Source organism: Montipora capricornis, chromosome 3 (genome assembly GCF_036669925.1).
Source record: "Montipora capricornis isolate CH-2021 chromosome 3, ASM3666992v2, whole genome shotgun sequence".
Taxonomy (NCBI): domain Eukaryota; kingdom Metazoa; phylum Cnidaria; class Anthozoa; order Scleractinia; family Acroporidae; genus Montipora; species Montipora capricornis.
The window spans coordinates 51,613,656-51,631,155 of record NC_090885.1 but is presented as its reverse complement, the minus strand read 5'-3'; the positions used below and the strand labels follow the sequence as shown (position 1 = coordinate 51,631,155).

Genomic DNA, 17,500 nt, shown 5'->3' with positions numbered 1-17,500 from the left:
TTACGATCTCTGTCCCCTCTATAATAACAAATGATAAAGATATTACTAATTACTGTATTACAAAGCGTGATAGACAGCGTGATACTTGACGTGTTCTTATCATGCAAACATTCTCCTAAAGACATGAGTTTGGGCTAGTATTTCTCACTGCAAAAACTGCTAAATGGTGTCTCCTTGTTTTATCAATGGTAGCTGTGATAATCAAGTTAAATGAGGTGGAATAAGGATTTTTCGAACTTCTCGATTGTTCGAACAAAGTTGTTGCTCTTGAATTTGCTTCGGTAGGACCAAAGGGGGCCCACACAATCGCATGTGTAGCCGGTTGTTATTTTATAGTAAATGTACTGGATTTACCGTTTGCTTCATCCATAGCGATATATCGTTAACTATGTATGTAAATCAATGATAAATAAACGTTGAATTACCTTACCTGTGGTTTATATTCCTCCTTTTACCTCATAAGCGGTTTTTTGAGCGATTTTGAATGAATTTGAGTTTGCTTTCATTCAAAATCGCTCAAAAAACCGCTTATGAGGTAAAAGGACGAATATAAACCACAGGTAAGGTAATTCAACGTTTATTTATCATTGATTTACATACATAGTTAACGATATATCGCTATGGATGAAGCAAACGGTAAATCCGGTACATTTACTATAAAATAACAATCGGCTACACATCCGATTGTGTGGGCCCCCTGTGGTAGGACGTCAAAATTTTAACGCCTTTTTTCGAATTCCGTTAAAAGCTTGATCACAAGAATCCGAGAAAGCTGCGCTAACGCCGAGCGATGGCATTGTTTTAGATTCTGCAACAGTACAGTGAGAGTACATACATAATCGAAGGTATTGACTTATATCTTAGAGGTTTTGCCTGCGTTATTGCGATTGAAAAACCATAGCACGGTAAGTCAGGAGTAATTCAATTCTTTTCACTTTCGATGCTATTTCCCTCGGGAGTTCGAAAAGTTGGTTTCTACTTGACTGAAATCAAAACAGTCCCATAAGGCATTAACAGTTCTCATTAGATTTGATCCTTAATATAATGGAGCGCACTATTATTTAGGAGGCTTTTGATTGGTACGCCAACATAAACGCTTAATACCAAGTGTTGACTATATTGTTTTCAATTTTGTATCAACGTCTTTCGGCGCGTTCTTTTACGGATTTTGGCTGACAGCCGGAGTGTCTGGAATTATTGCCAAAACTGGATATTAAAGAGATAGATCCTAAAACAACTATTGGCCAATGTACAGATTTGGTTTTCTGGAATAGCTTCAAAAACCGTTTTTCAGACGCCAGCTGAAACGTTAATTCACAAGAGAAACGACAACCGGAAACACTTACTACTGACGCAGAAGAAGATTGCCATTAACCTTTAGGGATTATTTCCAGACCTTTGCTATTTCTGCGGCACAAGCCTCAATTTAAGTAAACCTCTGCTTGACGTTTGCTTTAGCCCAATGGATATTTCTCAAATATCTGGTGTTGCAGATCAGTGTCTTTGTAAAATCTCATCATGATACTAGAGTTTATGTTTAAGTACCTGTTGCACTTGATTGGGTGATCAAGTTGGAAATCCTTTTTTGGCGTTGCTAAGGCTATTAATCTCTCCGACGCATTGGCCGACAGTGCAGCACTTGATATGGGTCTCATGGGCTCCTGGTTTCCCCACACAAGCGGCCTAAAATAGAACGTCCACATGGAATGAATGCTTGCCAGTAGATGATTGTCTCAATTAGCACCCCACGAAATACTGTCTCAGTGAAACGTTTTTAAGGCAATATGACATCATTTTTATCAAGAGAACGTATTAAAACATTCTAGGTAGAGGTCGCCCAGTTAACTCTTTGTCGAGAAATATATATATATCGGTTACAAATACTGATGTAAATAAGGTCTTCAAGGAAACCCTTCAGGGCCATTTATTAAATGCAATCACTTACCAAAAGCTCGTCATCCACACTGCTTTCGATTCTTTAGGCTTTGCTAATTTAATCAAGCGAGCGCTGTTGAAATACAAAGCAAGATCAATTAAACTCCCGTCACAAACGTTAGTACTAAGGGGATTTTACTTACGCAAACACCAATGAACCAAACTGGTAATGAAAGCAGACATAACTTACATCCCGGTATCTCGCGTAGCTTCTGTAAAGTTAGGAAGCGGATGATTTACTTGAATGACTGTTAAGACAAAAAAAAAAAACGTTAGCGGCGGACGGAACCATTCCAGATTGTCAAGGCACTTGACAAGTCCTTCAGACAACCATTCACACTCACATGCCACTTCACTCATGTTTGCAACGATGATTACTGCAACAAAAAGCTTTGTAAACAACAGTTTGAAGGAAGAAACAGTCAGAGTTTTTACATTAAAGCGGGCAACAAAAACTGCTTCTTTTTCTCATAGAGCTTCAGTAGCCGTTTTTTACTTGGCGTGAATTTTGCAGAGGCTCGTTTCACTTGTGAAAGGTTAATGATTACATTCAACAAAGCGTCTTCTTATGTTTCCATAGTGACACCATTACATTGGCTTGCAAATGAGTGCGGTTCAACTGGACTTTCATTGGACAACCAGTGGCCTGTTGAGGTTTCAAAATCCCAAATGTGTATATCTTTTTCTTTTGTGAAAGGCAACGAAACAAAAAGCTGTAATCATTTGTTGACTCAGGTAATTCTGCAAACGTGTGTTTTGTCTGAAACTTTGAGTACGCTAAGAACTGTTTTCTTACTCGCTCCTGATAAATGACAGTTCATAACTGAAGACGGCTTAAAAGAAGAATCCTATAAGAACGTAACACGTTTCATACTTCAGATCAATGTTTAGTTCAAGGTCAGTTTTAAATGTCAGCGGCTGACTTTAGGCTCGAGCTCGCGCTCGGGGAGAAGCGAACGAAGACCGGACTCGAGAGAGTGGTGGAAATCGATCCTCGGCTCGACCTTTATGCTACATGAGGCGATTGCTTCCGCATATCAACGCTTTTCATAGCTTGTTTTTACCTTCCTACCGCTTGACTTTGCGTGCGTTATCACAAAATTTAGTCTTTAACGAACGATGTCTCTAGAGGATCAGCCAATGAGGTTATGTTCACCTTTACCGAGCGCAGTCATGAGATGCAGGTTCTGCAGTTGTGAAAAAAGAGATCCAGAAAAAAGCGATCTTTTCGGTATCATTTACTAGTTTGGCCTTAGCTATCTGGCGGCTATAATTCATTCCATTAATTGAAATGCAAACATGAATATATTAGACGACTACTGGCGTAAGTCAATCTCATTTTTTTTTTTGTAGTTTTATCAAAGTGCGTGGAATTGCAAAATCACATTTTAGACCATGTGTGATTGTTCTTTAGCACGTAAGAGAAGACGAAACCTTATCAAACAAACTGACTGCTTCTAAAATCACAGAATGTTTTTAAATTTTTGTAAGTACGAAACTGTGGTCACAAGTGTTGCGTCGATGGGTAGTAAAACAAGAACATTTATTTTTATTACACGAGTTGATAAAGGCAATTTGACCATTGATAGAGAGAATTGCGAGCTGACGTTTCGCGGAAGATTATCCCTTCGTCAGAACCATGATTGAGGACTTTTGGGTTGTCAGGAATTTGTCATGATAGGAGATGAAGGAGCTCTGCCTATGTAACATAAACTAGTACACGAGTAAATTTATTGACTGAAAAGCGTTCATTGATTCCGAAGGGATTGAGAGGCAGTAGTTGAAAAAAAATTTTTTTCGAGATTTTGGCGGCTTTCAAAAAGTACTAACCCTTTGGTAACTTCAATTTCTCCTTTTTCTTTTTCTTGATATCTGGAAAGTAAAATATACAAGTTATCTACCCTGCTGTCGCTTAATTAATTTCCCTTTCTTTAAACGAAGGCTGAGAGAAAAACCGGCATTGCACTGCACGTGTGCCCGGTCTATTATTTTTGTTAATTTTCTCTTCTCCGAAAGCTTCAAATTTAAATGTCTTAATCCACACTTTGGCCTACCTTTTGGTGTTACAACCGGCTCCGTAGGTGAATTATGAGGGGATTTTGTACCACTGCTGATACGCGTTTGTGGTCTGATGGGTGGTAGTTGGATTTGCTCGGGTTCTGAGTCGCTTTGTTTCTCCTGATTCTCAGAGGGACTTCTCTTGGTTTTTGACGAGGATGTCCTTGTTCCTGAATCACTTCGTTTGTTTTGATTGTCGATTTTAGATGAAGATTTTGATGGTGATCTTTCTGTAGCTGGTTTGGTGTCTTTCTCAAGTGATCTTTTTAGCTGTGTTTCTTCTTCTTTTATTTGATCAATGGCTTGTGGTCCAATTGCGGTACTTTCTCCATCTGCGTTTAGTTGGAGTAAGACAATGCGTTAAAAGATTAAGATTGTAATTAAATTATAACGGAATGCATTCACTCCGGCACACACATTGTTTAGGAAATGCTAACTTTCAACTTTAGCGAACGCGAACCTTTTCATTTTCATCGAAAGCTTGTTTAAAATCCCCAAGAAAATTCATTATTTCCTTTTACAACTCTGTTTTATTGAAAACAATGTAAAGAGTAACAAAAAGACAGAAACAATTTGTGTAAACTGAACATTTCCATACAAAGGCAATACACCATGAAAAAAACCTAGCCATTGAAATCACTAAACTTACGAGCGCGCTCGAGACTCGTCAGTCGCAGACTTAGCTTGATTACTTAGTTCGATTTATTCCGTTGTAGAGACTTATAAGATATTTTGGCATCACTTTCCGTTTGTAGGCATGGAACGACTTAGTACTACAGTGACAGTTTAAGCATAGTACGAAACATGAAATCTTTTTACAATTACATTTCCAATACTCAAGATCAGATGTCTATAGTTTTGGGCAGAAAAATAATTTCTTTCCATTCCAAGAAACACGACTTGGCAAATCTATACCAACACTTTGTTCTCTAAACCTCGCACTGTTTCTGTGTTAAAAGTATTGAAATCGTGTCTTCAGGCAGATTTTCAGCTTTGCAGGTGGCGCACGTAAATTAATAGCATTTTGACATCTGTTGTAGCAATTGTGTTGCCATGGCTTCATGTTACTCAGTTCTTACGTACGGAATTATTTTCCACAAAAATCAGATTGTAAATATTGAAAAAAAATGTACACACAGCCTTTCAATCAATAGGCCAATAAACGTATTTTCGGTTGAAAAGGTACCTTAAAAGTACGATCAAGTACTACAAGTAATGGCCAAGTAGTGATCATAATTAGTAGTGTTGGGGATTTGCGTCGAAACAGTCTTTTCTGTTTCTGTGTCAACTGTGTGACTAGATCACTTTTGTTCCTTATTGCGAAGAGCGTGCTTATGAGTAAAAAAACTAACTTTTTTACTTAAAACTACAAACACACACAGATCATAAGTTGACAATCAAACGAAAACATTCAAGAACTTGTGTCAATGTAGACTAGAAACTGCTAATGCAATGATAACCCGAAGGGAATTAAGGAAGCTATGTAAAGGTGTCTAAGTCTTTGTCACTTTTCTATTGAAAAATATTCTTATTCACTCTTTATTTTTCCTTTTTTTTATTCAATAGGCTAGCTAAAAGACTTCATTTAATAAGTAACCTACGGTTTTACCTACCATTGTTACTTTCGACATCTTCAACTGTAATTGTATTGCCTAAGGAAACAGAAGCTTGTGGTGGTTCCATGGCTCGAGGACTGGTCGCGGCGGAAAAAGCCAAATTGTGAAAGTTTGTTTGACTTTCGAGTGATTTTGGATCCTAGAAACGGCTCCAGACAAAGCGTAAATGAGGATTGACCACCATGGGTAAATATTTAATGCCTGTTAATTATTTAAGTCTCCATTTCCATTATATGAGTGAATTTAAACAAGTTGTCATAAATTTTGTGTTGAAAAAATGTTAATTCCTTAGAGAACGGGGTGCATTGTGTTTCCTTTATGTAGCTGGTAGAGTTCTATTGCTTCTAATTAATCGTCATCCCCATATTTCACGTAAGAGATGAACGATTCTGCAACTCGAAAAGATTAGAGTTACGAAGACCTAGCCCAAAGGTGTACACAAATCGGTAATTTACGCATTGAGTCGATATGCGAGTTGTCTTAATCGATGCAAAAGTTTATACTGCACTGGATCTGCTGTTACCGACTTTTCAAAGCCTGTTAATTGTCGGTTTTGTACAGTGCGTGAACAGTAAAGAAAAATCCATTACAGTTAACAGGAACCCTAAGACCGACCACGATGATTTCCGGATCTCGCGTTGACGTTGTAGAACGTAGGTGAAGTATCCTAAAACGAAATTGCGTACGAGCGATTTCAGAGTAAAAATAGAGAATAGCTTCACATCTCTATGCTCGCGTTGTTGTCTTAGGCCCCTCCACACGTATCCGGAAATTTTTGTACCCGCAATTTTTTTTTTCGGAATCAAAAATATCCGCGTCCACAGCTAGCGTATTCCAATCGTTTTCGAAGCCTTTTCACTTATCTAGTGCCCAGTGCTTTTCACAAGGATTTTGCTTGTTGAACATGTGCAAAATCGTATGTTGGTGCCATTTTCTCTGTTTTGTGATACATGTACGCGTGGACGCAAGCCCTATTCGGAAAAGCAGAGGAAAAATTCCAGAAACATGTGGACGGGTCGTTAAACTCAAATTTGGTAATTTCACGTCGTTGCTATGCAGAGTACCGCGAAAGTATTCACTCAATCCACTAATCTTCCACATTTCTTTAGCCATTTTTGGGCTATTTTTGGTCAAGGAAAGTTCTATTTTAAATAATTCAACCTTTTACCTGTGCTTGATAGACTTGATCTGGAACTCATTCGTGCTGATTTAACACTGGAGGCTGCCAAGCTCAAGTAACTGCTGTATTCTGTTACGACTGAGCGCAGGCTTGGAGTTCGCAGACGAATCAAACTTACAGGTGTACCGGGTGCATACAAAGAGTCTCGACCTGATGAGAGGTCGTGGATGCTTTGGTAACCAGCATATTTCCTGAGAGGTTCCAGCCCAGGCTTTTTCGAAGTTTTAGTAAATTCACTAGAGGCGCTGGAAGGAGCCTCCCTACTTCGACGTGTTCCATCTGACTTAGAGGAAGACGTAGTTAATGCACTTGACAAAACAGAACGTTTTTCATTTTTAGAAGAACATCTTTTGCTGCAAGGCTTGATGCTTGAGTGCATCCTCGAAGTAGAGCTGAGAGGACTTTCATTCCTATTTGGGCGCTCTTTACGTTTAAGAACTCGCTTGCGACGGTTTGTCCAGCCGTGGGATGTGTTTTGTCTTGTGTAAGCTAACCTGGTGGTAGAAATAGTTTGGTCTCCTTCCATAAGAAAAAATGAATTTACAACTTCCTTATTTAGATCAGGAACGGATTTTGCACAGGCTGTAGATTTCGCTTTTATTATTGATCGAGTACTCAGTCGCGAAGCCATTTGACAGCTAGTTACTGATGGCGCCGAAGAGGTATTAGGGACTAGTGCAACTGTGACATTACGCTTACTAGTTGTTCGAAGATTGGGCTGAGATTTGCTTGCAGCGTGCTGTAACAAAACGCGAGACATCAATCTTTTCCTGGGAGTCTTTGCTGTCACATTCAACTTGGTTATTTCTTTGCGTTTTCTAAACCTGTGATTTGTACCAGGACCTTCACTGATGCTGTAACCTGCTGAACTGTAGTTGCTCCACCGTGTCCAGTTCCTAACGGTCACGTAAGAACCTTTACTTTGCTGACTCGTTGAACCTCTTTCGCGCATGCTAACTCTACTCGCTACCGAGTCATTACGGCTTGACCCCCGAGATATTTCCGATTCTGTGTTCTCTGCACCAAGCCTAGCTATTTCTTTTTCTTTTTTGACCGCCAGTTTCTTCATGCGGTACTGATTCACGTTCATGATGTAAGATGGAGCAGAGCTTATGTTGGACGCAACGCTTCTTTTTCCCTCAGTGTTTGTTCTTGTGGACTCTGCTATGCTCTTTGCCCCTGAGGCAATTGTAGGGATACTACTGCTGCTTGCATTTAAACTGCTTGTGTAATGTGTTCGGACGCTAACAGGAGTTTCTCGTAACCATGGTGGACCTGTTTCTGTGGCATCATCATCATCATCATCATCATCGTCATCATCACTGTCATCGTCGTCGTCACTTTCATCTTCAGTCCCAGAGCTTTCTTCCTCACTTTCGTCATCGTCGTCATCGTCATCGTCATCGTCATCGTCATCGTCATCGTCATCGTCATCATCATCATCATCATCATCTTCATCAGTACTTAATTTTTCCACACTATCGGGTTTTTCCTTTTCACTATTGTAGCTAATGCGGTCACGTTCCTCCGCATGGTCAATTTTTACAATGTTCGGTGTTTGACGCAGGCTTTCATTTCGACTTTGTCCTTCCGGATTTCCTCGGAACGTTTCTGGGCGTGATCGATCCAGTGAATAGGAAAGTTTGTTGAAAAGATTTCCCTTTTCAGTTTCCTCTTCCTCGTTGTTTATATCTAGATTGTCCTTAAATACACTAACTTGTGAGCCGTAAGACTGTATTCCTGAGCTTTGGCCATCCGCCTCAGTTCTATCAGGACATATCTTCCTTTGCAAGGACTTTCGTTTCCTGCTCTGTTCTTGCAGTTGCTTTTCAAACTTTTTAAGGTTTTCAGTCGTGAGCTTATGAGGTTTTGCAGTGGCCATAGCCCGGAAGAATTCTTCCTCCTAAGACCTACGAGCTTCTAAACTCCTTTGCTATTTCAGCTCTAAAACTTGTAGCCTCAACTCGGCCAATGGTCCTGAAAGAAAAAACAAGTAAACTGTTTAGTGACAGCACATCTGCAGGAAATTATAGTTTGTGTTGATTAATTCAAACACGCTTAACAGCAGCGTGAAAATATTTCATATACCAAGCATGACGTGCTGAAAAACTTCAACCAACTGGCAGGAAGAAAAAAAGTCGGTCAGGCGTGGTGGAGTTGAACTACGGTCGATTTAACTACTTGACAAGACTGGTCGGGTTATTCAAACACTAAAGGGTACGTCTTTATCAAATGAAAAAAACAATTTACTATAAAGCTCTGGAAGATAAGATGAGTGTACCACGTGCCCATTTTAATTTTCTTGTTCTTATTCAAAATTTTATGACAAATTTCTAAATGCCATTCGCAATTCTGGCGATCATTTCTCCTTTTCGGGATTATTTCCTAAGCTTTAATTGAGAAATTACGTTTCCTTCATTTTATGATTGCCCTCCGTCATCCGTTTCTATATTTTGCAATTATTTTGCCTCAGTTCCATGTTCAATTCCTGTATTCCGTTTTTTTGCATTCTGTAATTTTTTTGCCTCGGTTCCATGGTAGATTATAACTCTTATATTATGATTTTCAACGTTGAATGTTATTTTGAAGTCTTAAAGCAGTCCTGCGTCGTTATCGCGATTTCTTCGTCTTCCTATCATTGTCATCTTTGTTTCGTGTTCTGCATTTCCCATTTTGCAATTTTGTTACCTCGATCCCATGACATTTTGCGTCTCAACACTATCAGCTCTAGTGCCAGGTGGGACGAGGTTGGTCGAGAGAAGGCTCAACGTGAGATCACGTGATCATAGACAAGGCGGCCATTTTTGAAACAGAAATCGACCAGGTATCCAGGTATCCAGGTAGATCCAGGTAGATTTGGCGCAATTAGCTAGAGTTGTAACAGCATTTTATTCAGGTCTTGATTTATCAATCTGAACCATGGAAGGTTGTTTGCATTAACTCTTTGTCTTTCTCTTTGTCTTCTTTGTCTTTGATTGATTGTTTTTCCTTCAAAATCCAGGGAAATGAGGTCCGCCATCTTCTGTTTAAATTGAATCGCTCAGTTGACCCACCTATTTAGTCACGTGACATTCCCCCCTCCCCTTCGGAGAGGAGATTGACATGGAATTGAGGCAACATAATTACAGAAGGCAGAATAAGAAAAACGGAATGAAAATGTCATTTAAGCAACATAATTGCAGAAGTCAGAATACAAACAAATGCAATAAGGTAAACAACATGGACATGGAATAGCAATATTGAGGCACAAAAATTACTTACTAGGAAACGCAGAGAACTGAAACAATACAATACAAAACACAAACATTGACAGATGACAACAGCTATCAGGGAATATACTCAATACTATCATCAGAAATTAGAAAAATTCAATCTATGCATTCAACGAAATGATAACTTGAAAAAGTGGTACAGGAAATGGCCATGTATGACACTTATTGATACTTATGTGATTTAGGATTGATTGAACCTGGATATATATTAATCCACGTGTGCGTTTTGAATCCGATTGGTATTTTGTTTTCTTTTTCCAAACTTCTTTCCTGGTTTTTGCGCTTCACTGGAATGAAAAGTCGATTTATTGCCTCAAGAATTTCTTTACGAACTGAGTCACGTTTCTGAGAGCTTAACTTTTTCTGACAATATATGACCTCAATAAATTATTGCCAGTGTGGAAAATTACGACTGATACAAAATGCGAACCCTACGGTGTGGTTTCTGAAAACTTGCGTTATTTTAACACACTTATTAATAATGAATTAAGGGGCCTCAATTCCTTAAAAATCTTAAGAAATCATTATCTGCCGACTTACGTGCATAATAAAGCACCTAGCTTTTGCCTGTAGAGATAGTGCTCGAGCTCACATTTCCAAAGATCATTATTGTTTCTGAAGTCAATTCAGTGGTTACATGTTATCACATGTTGCGAAAGAACTTTTTTAAGTATCTTGGCTCTCTAGAGGCGGTCTCAATGTTATTTGCAAACTTCAGTAACGGGCTGCTGAAGGTCCTTTGGTATATTTCTTAGTTTTTTTGGGAAGTCGTAGTTCAGTTGGCAGGAGAATGCCTTATGATTAGCAACGAAATTTGTCTTCAGTCATTCTATGTTATCTATAACTTGAAAATAATCGGGAGGTTTTTAACGGATGGTGGGAAGAAGGACATCTGTCACCGCCTTCCATTTCAATTTGTATGACACGTAATTCACTTTTAAGGACGCCTTGTGTGTATGGTTTAGAAGATTTACGAATTTGATCGAATTAATATTAATATTTTGTCATCAATATAAATTTTTGCTTTCTTTAGAAGTGAATACACCTGTAGGGAAAAATAAAACTCATTGTATACTCGTCAAATGTAGCGATAATATCTTGCAGGGTGAGAAAATCACAAATGAATCCGGCTTACCAAGTTCGACGTGAGAACAGTTGACAAACGAGAACACCTTCCGATGGTTTGAGATATCCTTTGTGTACACTGCCGACAAAACTTTGAGGGCAAGTAATAAAGATCGTTTTTTAAGTTCTTTTTATATGCTCTTATTTTTCTGCAGTCAGTACTATTCCATTTTGGTGGAAGATGAATCACCTTCAAACTCACCCAACTCACCTTTTGCGGGTTTCCAAATTTCCCACCAAAAGCAGACCGCGAACGGAGGTCTTAAAACATGAATAAAGGGGGTAGTTTCTAAAGAAACTGTAATGCTGCGTCCACCGTACAGAGAAGCTAAAAGCTGACGTTTCGACGGTTAGCCCTTCGTTAGAGCGCATCGAGGAATTGTGGGTTATGTGTAGTTTTTATAGTAGAGTAGGAGCTACGCTATTGGTGGTAACATGGCAACGTGAAAAATAGGAAGACATTCCTCGCAGTTATGAACGCAATTTTTGCAATTGCGTAAAGAAGCCTGAAAAATTCAGGACTTCAACGGGGTTTGAACCCGTGACCTCGCGATATCGGTGCGACGCTCTAACCAACTGAGCTATGAAGCCACTGACGTTGGCAGCTGAAATGATGAAATGATATATGAAATGGATCATATATGAACTGCGCATATGAAATCAAGTGAAGCTATGATCCTCGCAGTTATAAACGCAATTTTTGCAATTGCGTAAAGAAGCCTGAAAAATTCAGGACATATATCATTCTCTCATTTCTCTCAACGTCAGTGGCTTCATAGCTCAGTTGGTTAGAGCGTCGCACCAGTATCGCGAGGTCACGGGTTCAAACCCCATTGAGGTCCTGAATTGTTCAGGCTTCTTTACGCAATTGCAAAAATTGCGTTCATAACTGGGAAGATAGTATCTTCATTTGATTTCATATCTGCAGTTCATATATGATCCATTTCATATATCATTTCATCGGTGATTTATTCCTCACGGGAACATTGGAACCCACAAATGACCAACTCCCAACGTCCGCGGCTTCATAGCTCAGTTGGTTAGAGCGTCGCACCGATATCGCGAGGTCACGGGTTCAAACCCCGTTGAAGTCCTGAATTTTTCAGGCTTCTTTACGCAATTGCAAAATTTGCGTTCATAACTGCGAGGATCATAGCTTAATTTGATTTCATATCCGCAGTTCATATATGATCCATTTCATATATCATTTCATTAGTATTATCCTTTGTCAGATAATATTCAATGGTTATGATCAGTATCCGAGACTGATCAGAGCTTAGGGACCGTTCATTATTTATAGGAGGGGGGGGGGAGGGGGCTGGGTGAAAAACGTTTTATCAAGACCCCCCCCCCCTCAATAAAGCAAAAACATTCTTAGGACCTCCCTATTCTATTTGGGAATTATTTGAATGCACCCCCCCCCCCCCCAACCATAAAATACGATTTAACATAATTACTAAATTTAGCATACTGTTAATAAACACATTTCTCCATGAGCCTGCCACTCTTCCACTGCATGTGGTGGTTATTAACTGGGGGTGTAGCTCGCCATCCGATGTGTCATCTGATGATGATGAGGATGACAATGAGGATGACGATGACGATAATGGCGACAATGATGGCAACCATGATGGTGATGACAATAGCGGTTAAGATGATGATGAGGTGTAGGAAGAACAAATTAATGAATATCTTTTCTCAGGAGAATAGACTTCGTATTTATTAACGTAGTTATTAAAAATGTTCACATTTACTGTACATATACATCTAGAATGTCACACTTCTCTTATATGGTTTCTTTATTTCGCAGGAAAGTTCAACCACTTAGTAACATACATTAGTTTGGTGGTTTCTTGATCCACTGCTGCACTTGTAAAACTGGGGTAACAACTATACAATTTAATAATAGGTCAGTTGCTGTTGCATTGCTGTAAATATGTGTATAATTATGCTAGATTAATTAAGTAATACCATATACAAAAGGTTAACTTCTCCATTTTAAACATTGACCTTTTAAAATTTCAAGGCCCCCCTCCGTAACTCAGAAATTACTCCAGGACCCCCCTTTTTTAGTCTTACCTGTAAGTTAAGCTCTATTTCATTATCATTCTGTGTAGGGATCCCATGAGACGTTTAGAGCCAGTATTTGTGAGCGCAAAGATAGCAAATATCCAATATGTCAAGTGACACAACATTTATTTCTTCAATGGCTCAAATCTCACTGGCTGTGTACTGTCCAACAGAACGTTTGCCAATTCTCCATGTTGTTGAATTGGTTTCTTGTAATACATACAGCATTTCGAAGAATAGTGTCAACAGGAACCTTAGCTACTGCAGCTGCACTGGCTGATGCAGACCTGATACTATGAGGTGACTTAAATCAATTCCAGGTGGTTTTAACCCACCGAGACATAGTATCTTTCCTGGCTGCTTTATACGGTTTAACACATGTGACAAACAAACTAGTAATAATGCCTCGCAGCGGTTTGGTGCGTGCTAGGTATTCTTTAACAGCATCAACACCACAAAGTCTAACATCAGTGGGATATGATGGGAACTCCAACTCATGTAAATGTTTGCCAGGTTTGTTGTTTTAGTTTGTCTCCAATCGAAAACTTGACAATGGAATTGTTCACCACCATGTTCCGAATGTCCAAAAAATAAAGGGTTTGACACCTCTGTGCTGAAAAAATTCCCAGCAAGGCAACATTCTTGTACGTCAACATTTTCAGTGATAATTCTTTAACTGGGGATAAACTCTTCAAATAGGTTAACAAAATAGAAGGGTCCCAAATGACAGTGTATCTTGGTAATGCAGGTTTTGTTGAAAAACTCCTTTTAGAAACTGCTTAACAATAGGAAGTTCTCGAAATGAAACCCCTGAAGGAATGTGAACTACCTGTGATAAGGCAGACCTCACAGTGTTCATAGCACTATATCCTAGCCCTTGTTCACACAGTTCTGTCATAAAGTCTAGAGCTTGTGTGGGAGTGGCTTGGTATGGATCAACTGCAAAACAATAGCCATTTGTTGAGCTAAGTGGAGTACTGTTTGTGCGTACTCCCTCTCCAGGATTGTAATATGGCTTTGGCAGCTTTTTCCGAAACGCCTCTTGATGTGAGCGATTTCCTGATAATTTGCATGCTAGAAGTATTAGTGTTTTCTGAAGAGGATGTACTTTGTCCTGATTGAATGGAGAGTCAGTGTCCCTGGTCCCTTTGGAAACAAAAGTGGGTGATCTGTCAGGAGGCGTAATAACTTGGGGAACCATACTTGAGTTGTCCACATTGGTACAATAAGGATGCTTTGATTTTGGTCCTGTTCTACTTTCTGGAGAACTTTGTTGATGAGTGGAAATGGATTGAAAGTATAAAAATTTTGTCCCTTTTAGTTAAGGGAAAATGCATCAATAGCCAGTGCCTCTGGATCAGGTCTCCAGGAGACAAAGGGTCTCAACTGGTAGCTCAACCTGGAAGCAAACAGATCTACTGAAGGAGTGCCCCAAGGAGGTATTATACATTCAAACAATTGGGGATTGAGTTTCAATTCCCAATCTGATCGTTTTTCCCTAGACTCTTTATCTGCTAAAACATTTTGTTCTCCAGGAATGTGCACTGCAGACAACCATATACCATGTTGTGCACACCACACCCACAATTCCCGGGTTATTTAATTACACAAGAGGCTTCGACCTCCCATGCTATTGATATATGATATAGCAGTTGTATTATCAATCACAGCTTTCACATGACATATTTGAACTTCTAAGCAGAATGCCTTCAAGATGAGGAAGCATGCCAAGATCTCAAGGAAATTGATGTGGCTTTTGGATTCATCCTCATACCACTGCCCCCCAGTTGATGTGGAATTAAGAACCCCTCCCCAACCGGTCAAGGATGCGTCTGAGTAAATTGTGACTTTGGGGTTACCATGGGTGACAGTGTTTGATGTGGTTGTAATATTCTCAATCCACCGCTGAAAGTCAGATCTTGCCTTATCTGAAAAATTCATGAAAGAGTCAAAACTGCCTTTGTTTTGTTTCAGTGCAGCCACTGTTTCTGTTTTAAGTTGTCTGTAGTAAAGGGGCCCATACATTACCCCAGGAAAACTTGCAACCATAAGGCCAATCACTTCAGCGACAGTCCGTTCGGGTTTCCCCTTCCTTTTGTGGTCCGGGAGTGATCTCTTCACCGGACCCTGAGACTTCCATAAAAAAGGCTTATGATACTGATTGTGCTGGCGATGGGGAAAGAACGGCCCTCTTGAGTGTCTGTGGTATTGTGCTGGATGCTTTGATGAAACCTTGGCACCGACTTCATTGGTTTCAGAAATTTCCTTTACTGACTTTGGCAAGTCATCTCCAAATAGCATTTTGGTTACTGGATTTTGTGAGCTGCATAGTTGTTTGAACGGAACATTTAGATAAGGTTTTATCAACTCACGTCGTTTGAGATTAACCTCATTAATGGAGTGTCCCAGAAGAGCTAGGGAGTCTGGTGAGATTTTAAGGAACTCAGACACATCACTCTCTGATGCAAATTTTGAGTTAGATTTTAACTCCAGCAGTTTGTCAGCAATTTTGACAATGGTAATCATACTCTTCAGCTAGTTTGTTTCCAGTTTTTGTATCCTCAAACCTCTGGATCTAGTATTAGATCTAGCCTTACTCCAGATTTCCGGATTTACTCTTGTGCTTATAAGGTTTTCACAGTTTTCTCGTCGGTTGTATTTCCCGTGATTTTCTTTTGTTTTACCCTCACTGAGGCTTGTTTTGACCATTTTGTCAAGAAGAGAGGCCAATTTAGTATTCACTGGATCGCTTACTGTCCCTTCGGAGTCATAAAGTTTGGTAAGTTCTCCGAGGACTTCGTCCTCATCGGTTTTGGAACGCTTTCTTGAGCCAGCTGTTGGCTAAAAGTCATCGACCTCGTTGGAAACTTCAGGTGGGTTTCCCGCCATTTCAGCATCTTCGTGCTCGCTGGATTCCGATTCACTAGTTTCATCTCTTTTCCTTTACGAGATGTTTTAGCCTGGGTGAAACTTCCATCGTGGAGTTCAATGTAGTAATCAGCTGCTGCATCGAAGTCAGTGCCTGATGCTGAAGGTCTTACAGTTCTTTCAAATTGTGAGAAATACGAGTGGACTGATCAGTGGACCTCGCGGTCGATGTGTGAGTCACCGAGGATTTAGCGGTACTCTTGTTTGCTGATGAAGTTTGAGGAGCGGAAGTTCCGCTAGGGACTGATTTCGTCTTTGGTTTTGTGGTTTTCTCTCTGTGCTGATTCGAATTCTGTGAGTCTCGGACAGAATTAATATCTCCAGTGCAGATGTTCAAGAGATCGTCCCCGCCAGGTTTTGACGTCTCGGTTGGGCAGGGGCACTCAACGAGAATATAGTTCAAAACCACTTAAACATAGCATTGTTAAACGTATTTTTGTATTTAAACGGTAGAAATAGGCATATTTTTATCCCCTAAAAATTTTTCATCTGTTCGGATTTCCTAGCTGAAAGTCTAGTGATCCGAAAATTATAGGGAACAAAACTTACCTTTTCGAAAATTTCCACCAGAAAAAAATGCTCCAGATAATTCTAGGTCACCTTTTTAGGGTAAAAATCCGTTAAAAATGGGCAATTATACCATTTTTCAGATGTTCGAAAATCCTAGGAGAGGCAGGCAAGCAAGAAATTTTACAACAAATGTTCCGAACAAACTAGATCTCAAATCGTCTTTCGAACAGATATTTTCCGAAAATTGACGTTGGGTGCCCCTGGTTGAGGCCACGGCTGATTGTAGCATATTGTGATCAACTGTGGATTCTTCGAGTCGAAGAGTCAAATTAAAGAAATATTCAACTTGAGTCCTTCGGACTGTAATTTTCGAAGAAATTCGGCCAAATTTCGCAGAGCTATTGTAAGCACGTCCGCCAGGGAGCGGGAAAGGATTCGCATTGATTTCTGGGATAGGGTTGAGCAATCCCCTTTGGATCCCTACACTGAATGTGATGATGAAATAGAATACACAACTATTTGTTTCTATGGTAACGACTCAATGAGGACACATGCATACTCTTCGTAGCAAGCGTTCCAGGTTGGCTAAACGAATAAAATTTTACAAATTTATGCAGATGTTGGAAAGTCATTCAATTTGGTCTGTTTCACAGGCAATGGAGGGACGTGAAAACGCGAGCCTGATGATGAATTTTCATTTTAACTGCTGTGAAGGGAACCTTACGGAAAATAACCATCTTCCTCGAGTTCTGTTCTTACTGACGTCTTTATGACAGCGTTCCTTAGATGTTGGAAAACTCAAATCA

The 17,500-nt window shown here is 39.7% G+C and overlaps 1 protein-coding gene, 1 long non-coding RNA gene and 2 other non-coding genes across 4 annotated transcripts in view; 2 read left to right on the top strand and 2 right to left on the bottom strand.

The window, feature by feature from the left end:
- The window catches only part of LOC138041452 (dentin sialophosphoprotein-like), a 15,113-nt gene extending 6,219 nt beyond the window's left edge, over positions 1-8,894 (bottom strand). The window contains exons 1-6 of the mRNA XM_068887204.1: positions 6,778-8,894; positions 3,990-4,325; positions 3,766-3,807; positions 2,126-2,183; positions 1,946-2,008; positions 1,546-1,683 (exon numbers count right to left, since the gene is read on the bottom strand). Coding sequence (XP_068743305.1) covers positions 1,546-1,683; positions 1,946-2,008; positions 2,126-2,183; positions 3,766-3,807; positions 3,990-4,325; positions 6,778-8,671 — 2,531 coding nt within the window. The 5' untranslated portion in view covers positions 8,672-8,894. The remainder of the gene's footprint in view (positions 1-1,545; positions 1,684-1,945; positions 2,009-2,125; positions 2,184-3,765; positions 3,808-3,989; positions 4,326-6,777) is intronic.
- LOC138043348 (uncharacterized) lies at positions 757-11,302 on the top strand. The gene is made up of 3 exons (XR_011131235.1): positions 757-905; positions 5,560-5,795; positions 11,166-11,302. It is a non-coding gene; the product is annotated as an uncharacterized lncRNA (long non-coding RNA).
- Positions 11,303-11,704: 402 nt separating this feature from the next.
- Positions 11,705-11,777, bottom strand: Trnai-gau (transfer RNA isoleucine (anticodon GAU)). The gene has a single exon. It is a non-coding gene; the product is annotated as a tRNA-Ile (tRNA).
- Positions 11,778-12,207: 430 nt separating this feature from the next.
- On the top strand, positions 12,208-12,280 carry Trnai-gau (transfer RNA isoleucine (anticodon GAU)). The gene has a single exon. It is a non-coding gene; the product is annotated as a tRNA-Ile (tRNA).
- Positions 12,281-17,500: the final 5,220 nt, after the last annotated feature.